Source organism: Austrofundulus limnaeus, unplaced genomic scaffold (genome assembly GCF_001266775.1).
Source record: "Austrofundulus limnaeus strain Quisiro unplaced genomic scaffold, Austrofundulus_limnaeus-1.0 Scaffold214, whole genome shotgun sequence".
In the NCBI taxonomy this organism is placed as follows: Eukaryota; Metazoa; Chordata; class Actinopteri; order Cyprinodontiformes; family Rivulidae; genus Austrofundulus; species Austrofundulus limnaeus.
In genome coordinates, this window is record NW_013952616.1 from 483281 (window position 1) to 494245 (window position 10965).

The 10965-nt window shown below is 37.9% G+C and overlaps 1 protein-coding gene across 1 annotated transcript in view; it reads left to right on the forward strand.

Moving 5' to 3' along the window:
- Positions 1 to 10965, forward strand: part of LOC106525132 (neurexin-3b) — a gene marked incomplete in the record, with an annotated part of 484453 nt that overhangs the window by 152148 nt on the left and 321340 nt on the right. The window contains 1 exon segment of the mRNA XM_014019257.1: positions 6437 to 6875. Coding sequence (XP_013874711.1) covers positions 6437 to 6875 — 439 coding nt within the window.

Sequence of the window (10965 nt, forward strand, 5' to 3'; positions counted from 1 at the left end):
ATATAAAATTAGGCAGTACAGTGGCACAGTTGGTAGAGCAACACATTGCCTCTAAAGAGGAAGTTTGCTAGATCAACTTTCTGTTCTGTGTTTACATGTTCTCCCTGTGCAGGAGTGGGTTTTCTCAAGGTACTCCAGTTTTTCCTCACAGACCAAAATCATATTTATTACAACTAATATGACATACAAAAGCAAATAACTTAATAGTTTGGGATATCACTACAGTATATGTAGTTTGTAATTGTGCTTGTTTTGTCTTTATTTCCAGTTTTGGGTTTTTGTATTTACAGTTTTTTATCACCAAAGTAAACATCAACAAGCAAACAAAACTTTTAACACACATAGCAAATGTGATGGCTTTAAATTTTTAAAAGCTTGTTCATTGTAGCTTGTTTCTTTAAAATATATATTTTGACATTTTTAAATAAAATGACAGACATCACAGCAATCATTTTTAAGGGAACTTTCCCCATCACATTTAAAATATAATTCATTTGAACCTTCACATTTACCATACAATATTACTTAACATAGTGTTGTTTCTCTTGCTTAACGAATAAATATATTCCACTTATTCACATGAAGTGTTTTTTATGTATGAAAAAGTCTGTTTAACAACCTGTTAATATACTCCAGAATGCAGGAAATGGCATCTACTTCTTTCAAAATTTTCTGGGGGGAGGACCCCAGACCCCCCGCCAGTGGGTCCCCCCACCATTACAAATACTTCTGATGTAACTGAAGTATGTAATAATGTAAGGATAACTTATGTTACTCCATGTGTAAAGATACAGAACAAGTTAGAAAATGGACTGTTGTGGAAGTGCAGATAGTTTGGGTTCTTGTTGTTTTGTCTCTGAGCGTCACAAAATCAGTAATATTGTCCGTAAAATTACAAATTGAACATCTGTTGGCAAAAACATAGCTTTATATTGCCATAGTTTTCAAAATCACATCATAACATTTCTGTTATGGATATTAATTTTGGTGTGCCACCCCTGGTTTTTCAGTGGCCTCCCCATGGCCACCCCGAAAAGATTTTCTGCTGGCGCCACTGTATGTACTGGAGGGTTAGGTTAAGGGTCAGGATTAGGTTATAGAAATGACTGGAAATGAGCGGAAGTCAGTGAACAGTCCAAAAAAAGGATGTAAATACAAACTCCAGTGTGTKTGTTTGTCTGTTTTTTCTTACAGTTTTGGACCTTTACTGGTATAAACACMTACCTTGTCTGGATCAGTAGTCCTCTTGTGGACCAAGGCCCAGTCCTAACACAGTTATTAATGGAAGTCTATAAATGGCCCTAATAAGAATAGAATGAAAATATATTCTGTCTGTTTGCAAAATGTCTCAYKAACTACAAGTTTAATGAAACTCTTAAAAAGCAATTACTGAACGTATACAGCAGGTTGACTTTTGGAGTCAGTCAGATTTAACATGGACATGACAGCTTAACATGTAGCATGAAAAAATTAATAAAAAATAAGATCAGCGAACAAAAACATGGACATAACTTACAGATTTTGAGCTACACTTTGATGCGTTAGTAAAAGAGTGTCCTAACATGGTACGAACAGATTGCACAACATCCTGATTTAAAACTTGTTTGTTTGTTTGCAAAATACTTCTTAAACTCTGAATTTATCTACCCGTAAATGCTTCAAGGACAAGTAAATAAAACAACTCAAATTATTCATTGGATGGAGTACATCTGCAGTTGAATAAATATTACAGTCAACCAATTCAAGATGGATGCCACATCCAGTTAYCTTACAAAGCATAAGAAAATGACTCCAATGCAGTCATCTTTACAAAAATTCCCCTAAAATTTGGTGTGATAGTAACAATATTTATTWCAAACCTTAGCTTGCAAGATGGTAGCCAATATTCATTCCATCCTGGAATGGTATTTTTTTGTATATACATGCATTTAAAGGATTATCACTTTGTGCCTGTGCGTTTGAACGGTTCATCTCCTTTGCAAAGCTTCAGGAGCACCGTCTGAGTATTGTATCTTCTTCATTAACGCTGGGGCTAAGGCTGCAAGCAGCTGCAGATGGGCCCAAAAGGCCACAAGCACTGATCTGAAGTAGATTAGGAGAGAGACTGTGTTTGTGTGTGTGTGCTTGAGCAAACTTTTGTACTTCTACCCACCCGCCCTTCCCTCACATGTCTCCTTCTAGCCTTGCGAAGGCCAAATCAATACCCCATCCTGGAGGAGAAATGGTAGGTTTTATGGAGTCGTTCTGGTCTCCTGTGTGCACAATATGAATAGTCCCCATAAGACCGTTGATAAGCTAAAGGATAGCACAGCAAAACAGAGTCACAACAAAGGAAAAAATGTGACAGACATAGTTGAGCTAGTCTGTTCTTTTATAACTTCATTTAGATTGCCTTATTGATCCGCCTGCAGCAGGACAGATAACATCATAATCCCAAACCAGAAATGAGGAAGTTTATTAGTACATATCAGAGAAACACTGCTGTGTCTGGAAGTGTTATTAAAAATGTTCCACTCTCAGTAAAGCTCAAGGTTATAAGTGCGAATGATCACCCCGTTAGAAACTCTGTGTTGTACGACAACCACTGTGCCTAATTAATTAAAAATTCAGCTGAACATGGCTCAAAGACATGCAGAAGCTCTGAACAAGTTTGAGGGATTTGCATCTAAGTAATGCACAGTGACCATTGCAGAGCTGTTAAAGTTCTCTGTAGCAAATGAGCAGCATTAAAGCCTCGCCGTTTCTTTTCATGTAATATTCATGTTGTTCTCTTGCCTGTGAGGAGAAGGAAAGTGTGCAGCTGAAAGTGGGATACAAGGTGTTCTGCTCAACATGAAAACACTTAAAAACATCAAGGTTTCAGCAACACTTGATCATTTGCAACAACAGATACAGATACATACAAGGGTTTAAACTGGTATACCGTTTAAACTGGAACCAGACTAAACCCTGGTATTCAGGGCTCTCGAGTTTGGACCTGAGCTTGGAGTAAGATTTTGAGCAGCAGAATCACTGTTTTGAATGATAAACAAACAAATAAAGACTAATTAATTTAATTTTCTTATTTATTTAATAGGAAAGAAGATATTCTCAGATTAGACACAAAAACAACACAAGTCTGTGTGTTTATATCTTATTCATGTTTATGAATGGTGATGTGAGACTGACCAGCTGTCAGTACTTGGGATGGGAGGTGCTTATGGCAGCACTCTTGTACCATTTAAACATCAAAAGTGAGATAATTGGCAAACAGCAACTGTCCTTGTCAGGAATTTGGAACAAAAAAATTGTGAAGAAGGCAATTTTAGCCATCAGTGATCACCTTTTATGGGATTAATTTATTGTTTTCCCATCTTTTCAAAGAAAAGCTATCTAGGGCAAAGTGCAATAGTTGCTAATTTTCCTTTTTTCCAAGTGCAATCAATGCACCTAAATCAATTTAAGCAGTGCTTTTTGTATTATAACTGACATTCCATGAAAATCTTTAACTCGCACATTTTAGTGGCTGAACCTTGGTTTCTTGTATTTTTGTCTTGAATTTCTGTGTCATTTTAATCATTACTTTACACCCAATGTCTCCCTAAAGGACAATAAAGATCTGAACTCAGCTGAAAACATGGGCATTTTGTCACCTTAGATTATTCTAAAAGTAGATGCTGGATCACTTTTGGGTTTCTTTTATTTTAAAGGGGACCTATTATGCAAAATTCATTTTTTTAAAGGTTTTTTACTCAACTTTGGATATGTGCTTCTTAAAAAAACAGTCCTAGGACCAAAAAAATGCACCCAGGGGCATATTTACTGTAAGCAAATATATTTTTAATGTATATTAACAACAAGTTTTATCCTTCCGTCATTTTGTGATCTCACAAGCCGTACGACAACCCACCAGAACCTGCGTTCAGCCCCTTACCTAGCAACCCCCGGGTGAGACTCCACCTCCTCAATATAAAGAGCCATCACGGTTGTTGTTGTGCAATGCGCAGCTCATTTCACAACAAGCCTCCAATAGGGCAATGGGTAGAGTGTCTGACCAGAGAGTGGGAGACCAGGGTTTGAGACTGGCATGGACACGATTTAATTATTTATTTTCATTCATTATGAACACGTTTTCTCATGTACCTCTATTGTTTAGCTTATTAAAGCCTTGTTAAAGCCTATTTGTTTGAGTTTCTGAGGTATTTTGACTGCTGCTGCTCCCTGCTCTGGTAACAGCATGCAGAGTGAGCGCAGAGCAGAGGAGGAGGAGGAAAAAAAAGATGCTGCGACCATGCTCTGCCTCTGGGTCTCATTTGGTTGTACAACTGAGTTTCTGCTATTATTAGCCATGCTAACGCTGGCTTTGGAGGGCGGAATGTCAACAGATTTTTGGAGGGCGTTACCAACAGAGCTCATTAACATAAACAGCTCTTCTGAACGGAAGTCAGAGCAGGCAGAACTAGAAAATGTGAAATTTTATTATCTTTATTTATTATATTATTAGTGTGTGCATTAAATTGAATGAACATGGTCTGGTTAGCCCAAGGACATACCATAAAAATTTCTAGGACCCATAATTGGTCTCCTTTAACACTGTTATATGGTGTTATTGTTTTCCTAAAAAAAATTTATAAAACTTTATATTATTTGATTTCTTATAACAGATTGTATAGTCTTAATTTCTTAAAAGAGACATGCAACACAGAACAAAGCTGTGCTTGAATTTCCCACGGGGAGGAAGCTAGTATTAGATTCTCGTCACTGAGACAATATTCATCCCTGTGGATCACAAAATCTGTATGAGTCATCTTTTCTTTTTCTTGTCCTTCCATAGTGTGACACAACAGCTCTACTGCACAGTTATTTATTTCTTTTTTATTGTAAGGGAATTCTGAATGCTGACTTATGAGGGGCTTTAGTGTATGCAGCTTCCTTTTTTCAACCTCCTGTCTAAGAACTGCTTCATTATTATGAATGATGATGTATAGTTTTCTAAACTATAACATGAACAAGATATGGTTAGAATATGTTTGCTCATTTCTTGGTATATGAGTTAGCTGTGGTGTAACAGAGTTACCATGTATACCAGTTCTGCCACTTTCAAAACCATGCCATCCTTGCCAGACCTGGCCCCCTTTGCTTTGACAAATCACTTGCCATGCCAGCAGTCAGCTAACAGTACTAAAGTGATACTACATCTGGTCCACACTTGCTTGCTGTGTGGGTGTCTTCCTTAAGAGGTTTTGGGAGGAGTCCCCAGGACAGACCTCAAACTTACTGGAGGAATTAAACATCTCTGTTTTGAGAACACCTCGGCATACCCCAGGAAGAGCTGGAGAATGACAGTAGGATGCCTGGGTTTTCGTCCTTGATTTGTTTTCTTGGTGATGTTAATTAAGTTGAAGAGGGTGTGTATTTTGATGTTGGGTATTCCAGTGGACACCAGAACAGTATTATGGTATTACTTCCCAATCTTAGTTACACAAAGGTGCATTTTGAAACCAAATACTTGCCTTACTCTTCAAGATCATTTTTCTTTTGCTTGTTTCCTGCTTTCCTTTTTATACAGTTTCCTTTTTTTTCATCTTTTCTACCCTTATTTTTTATGTCCCTTACTTTGCTGAGGCTGCTGGGGTCACCTGTGTTGATATACTGTCAAATCTTCCTGGATTATCAGTAATCCCACAGCAGCAAAATCTGTTTGCTGACAGCTGTTGTCTGACGAACAGTGGTGCCGCTTCCCATCCACACACACACTACCTTGTGCGCCAGAAAACAACTGACTTCTTCTTTGGAACAATGAGGCAAAGCAAACAAACTAAAAAAGCAATTTAATTTTCTGCATCAGTGGAGTCCAAGTGAAGCTTTTCTGCCTCCCTGTTTTTTGTTTTTTTGTGTGTGTTTGACAATTGCGATGCTAATTTCTTATTTTAACAGATGATAGGGTTTGTGTGATTGATATAGTAGGAATATTCTTCTGGGGTTACAGGTCTCATGGGCTTTGAGTCTTATTTCACAAAGACTAAAACTTTTTGAACATTACAGAAAAGGACTCACCAGTAATTTAGCCATCACTCCTTGCTCCTCACTCTTGCATCAGGTGTTCAATCAAACTAAAATACACTCAGGCATTTGTTTACAATCTCTTTTTCATCTTGACTAAATTGAAGGTGAAACAGATAATCGCTGAGACAAACAATTCTTTGAAGATATTATTTTTATTGATCCAACTGTCCCTGCATCTGCAGTGCGTAATAGCACCGGAGCATAATCCCATTTTTTCACAGTGTGCACTGGAGTACAATTTATTTATGAAGAAATATTGTATTTTCACTCTTGACTGCACTGAAAGATTAGCAGAAGAAGCTGTTCTAACATAAAGCTCATTCCGATGATCTTTGTACTCACACTGCGTGTATCAGAATCTTTTTAAACCTGACTTTTATATCCTCTCCAGGTGGTGTATAAGAACAATGATATCCGATTGGAGCTCTCTCGCCTGGCTCGCATCGTTGACCCTAAAATGAAGCTCCAAGGCGATGTGGTTTTCAAGTGTGAAAATGTTCCCACTCTCGACCCGATCAACTTTGAGACCCCTGATTCGTATTTGGCCCTGCCAAAGTGGAATACCAAACGAGTTGGCTCCATCTCCTTTGATTTCCGCACCTCTGAACCCAATGGGCTCATCCTCTTCACCCACGGGAAGCCTCAGGGTCGACGGGACGTGAAGGGCCAGAAGAACAACAAGGTGGACTTCTTTGCTGTGGAGCTGCTGGACGGTGGGCTGTACCTGCTTCTAGACATGGGCTCTGGGACAGTTAAAGTCAAGGCCACCCAGGCTAAAGTCAGTGATGGTGCCTGGCACCATGTGGACATTCAGAGGGACGGTCGCTCCGGTAAGGATACAACACAAACAAAAAAGTGTTTAAACACAAGGACAATTTTTTTACAAGTTTATCACTACCACAGTTGAATTACTGTACATTCAGACCAACTCTGCAGTTTTGAAAACACTCTGGGCTTTTTAATTACTCTATTTGTCATTTTTTCCCCACTTTCACTTAAACCCATGAATGAAAGAAAACAGATTTCATCAGAACATTGAACTTCAGGCCTAGTTAAAGATACTGCATGTTGCCTTTGGTCAAACACTATAGTATATGACTTGATAAACAGAGCTGACAAGGCTGCTAACATTTTGCACCGAATGGAAGAATAAATACAAATAAACTGAAGGTGTGCTATTTAATGATATTTGCTAAAACAGTGGTTCTCAAAGTTTATATTCCAACTAAGTTACTCAAACACAATCATTACAAGGAATTTTAAAATACAGGAGTTAAACCTATACTACATTTACATACACTTATTATGGGCATGAATATCAATAGTTTGCAGCTTTGAATGATTGTTTTAAACCATTATTGTAATTTGTTTTACATAGTGGAATGATTATACAACAGACAAATTCTATGTTTTTAAACAGTTTGACTGCCAAGATTGGATTTATTGTGGATTTTCTTTAATCCACACAAGGTCAAAATTACACTAATAAGCTCAAATTTATACATTTGTTCCTTCTCATATTTGGTTAAATGTCTATTAATAGCACCACCACATCCACCTATTAAAATAAATATGTGTATATACCAACACATTCTCACTCCCGAGTCGTCACATATTGACGTTTTTCAAAGGTCCCTTTGCGTCCAATTTTGACGCATCAGGTACCCCCCTCGCGTCAGTCCTTGCCRCCCGCGGCTTTTCCGGGTTGCGCCACCAGGGGTCTTTGGGTCGGGGGTCTGAGGTTAACATTAGGGATCAGGATAAATGGTTAAGTTTAGGGACTGGGGTCAGGGATAGGATGTCTACAGTGAACATTAGGTAATTTTAGGCTTTGCAACACGTAGTTGCCATGAATTTCCTACATTTTCTAAAAATGGTTAATTTTACGTATCAGGGTTAATGGTTAATTTTAGGTACTAGGGTCTGGGACAGGATGTCTAAAGTGAATAAACGTAATTTCACGCTTTGGGACGGTAGTATTTGTGCATTTTCTACACTTTCAGAAATTACGACAACAGATTCCGCCCCATCCCGTCAAAATATGACGCAAGGGKGGTACCTGATGCGTCAAAATTGGACGCAAAGGGACCTTTGAAAAACGTCAATATGTGACGACTCGGGAGTGAGAATGGGTTGGTATATACAGGTTGAGTGAAAAAGCATTTAGACATCTTTTTAGTTCATAAATGAAAGGGAAAAGTAAATATTTGAATACCCCAGCAAGTAACGGGGTCTATCTTTTACGTTATGTCCAGATAATGACTGTCATCTTGAAAGCTGCCATATTGGATCAAATTCCATTTTTTTCYAAAGGGAAGGTGGCCATTTAGCATATCAAAGAAGACCAGAATTGTCTTAGAAATCGATATCCACAGTCATATGTACATTATCTCCTCAGGTTCAAAGGTTATCAACACAGAACAACTGGGAATGTTGCCTGTYATTTGATGTGTTCGATGCGCTGCCCTTTGTGCTCAACACAGACACTGTGCTAAATGACAATATCACAACAAATCAAATTTGGATGGAAATAACAGTTGCTGCAAGACACACAGATGGAACTGTGGTACATTTTTAGCTTCTTCTGCATTGCGACCTTACAGATTATTGTAAAAATATTTAATATAGTCGTTCCAGCAATGATTTATTGCCTACATAAAGTTATACTCCACACCAAATTGCTGCTGAGTTCCTTCTCCTCGCTTTCTTTCATTTCTAGGTCCTGTGACTTCAAAACATGACCAAATGCACAAAAAGCTTTGGAGGAAGATTATATTAGTGACCGGTTTAAAAACTTCTTTTGCCTTAAGCTCCAAACCCAACCCAATCTCTGCATGAGGTGGGATCCTCCAGAGAACATGACTGTGTTAGCCGGCGTTCCAGCCCCGTGTTATATATCAGGTTAGAGCAGCCAATTTAGCCGTRTGTCAGAGCTCGCCGCTTTGATTAATCACCGGCGCAGCCCCCGAGTGCGATAGCCGAGCAGAAAGTTGGATTTTTTTGCAGGGAAAAAGAGGAATGAGACAGGTAAATGGATCCCAGACTGAAAGATGGTTAAGAAACAGGCATAATCACACTTGTGGCTTCAGTGAAATGGTAATAAGAGTTTTGAGTGAATTAAATTTTATGTCCACAAAGAGCTCTGACTCGGGTTTCTGCCTGGTTGCAAGGTGAATGGAATGTGAGAGCTTGTATTTCACAGATTTTGTGGAAAATATTGGAAAAAATGGATATTTTTATCTTCTTTACACTGTATGTATTAATTTATAGACTACTGTAACTTAAAATGTCCATCACTACTAACAACTACTCCAAGAGGGACAAAGAAGCAGCTTCAATCTCCAAAATGTCATAGTGGTTAATATAAAGACTATTTTATAAATCATTACATAACTGTCAATCTCACAACACAGGATTATTTTTATGTAGAGTTTAATGGTTAATTGGGAGCTTAAATAGTGGCTGCTGTAGAAATTCATTGCAGCCAAAGGTCTAATCTAGCAAAAGTTTCATGTTTCTGCCAAAAGGACTGCATTTTTAAAATATTATAAAAATGTAAAAAAATGAAATAATAATAATAATAATAATAGAGCTTGCCTAAATTGGTATGAACTGCTAGATTTGTTTTAATGCAGCAGTAGTTTGTTTTTGAAGTGGCATTATTAGCTCATCAAAACAGTTCATGCAAACAGTTTGTGCAAATGCTAATAGTTAAGCTTTCATATGGTTGTCAGCAATCCATGCTGGTTTTAGCTACATATTAGCTGTTAGCTTGTCAGTCCGGACAGAATAAACTGTATCTCTGTCAGTGAGTTTGTTCAAAGGGCTATCTTCAACTGAAAAGATATTAGATCAGGGATGGACAACCTGTATGATGGAAGGGGACAGTGTTTTGTTGACAAAACCAGAGGACCACATAGTGCAACACACTTACTAAAATGCAATAAAACTGCCATTTTAAAAGTGTCTGTGTATATATTTGTTTATTAAACCAACATACGGTAAAGTAACTTAGCATATTTCATGCTCAAATGCATGTATAACAGTTGTACTCTTGTAAAACGAATACAAAACAATTAAAGCAAACAAAAAATGCACTCTTACTTTAGCGAGCTGCAGTGCAACATCTTCAGATGCCCTGAGTTCAGACTCCTGCATGATTGTGCTTCTGGTAAAAAGTCACTGCTGTTGACTTCAGTAAACTTCTCATATTTAGCTTTGTGCAACGTGTTGYAATGGCGACCTATTAAAATCCTTCATGGCAGACAGTGTTTCTAAGCAGACTAAACACAGCTTTGCTGTGAACCTAAGATAGTCCACCTCCCATGTCACCCTACGTGATTTTCTCCGTCCAGTTTTTTTTCCTCCATTCTTAACCATGGCTGAATGTCTCTTCCTCATTGTATKAGATGATTATAACATTTCCACAGAATCCCCACGTTAAAATGCCAGAATATATGTTCTTTCAATGTTGTTTGTATTAAAGTGTACATATGTAATTTAAAGTCGGCAAATTAATCTTTGGCTCTGTTTAATCAAACTTTTYTTCTCCTAGCTTACATTATGTTTTTGTTCCAAAAACTGGAGGAGAAAAAAAATCATATAAGGCTTGTGTGAAACAGACCAACAACACCAAAGTACTTTATCTCACACCCAAAGAAGGAAAACATCAAATTTTATACCACCAACCTCTTCTTCACACACATCAGTCTCTCAGCGCTYATATATCTGTTTTTAATGAGTGCTGTAGYATGTAGCATGTACTTGTTGTRGTAGTAGCTGACAGTCGTCCTCAACAGGATGAGCGCTGACACATTTCACAAGGTCAAGTGAGATTGGRCATTAGATCATTCAAAGTGTTTGACCAAACCAGCTATAACACTATTACTTTTCATGATGAGGCAATCTTAGTTTAAAACC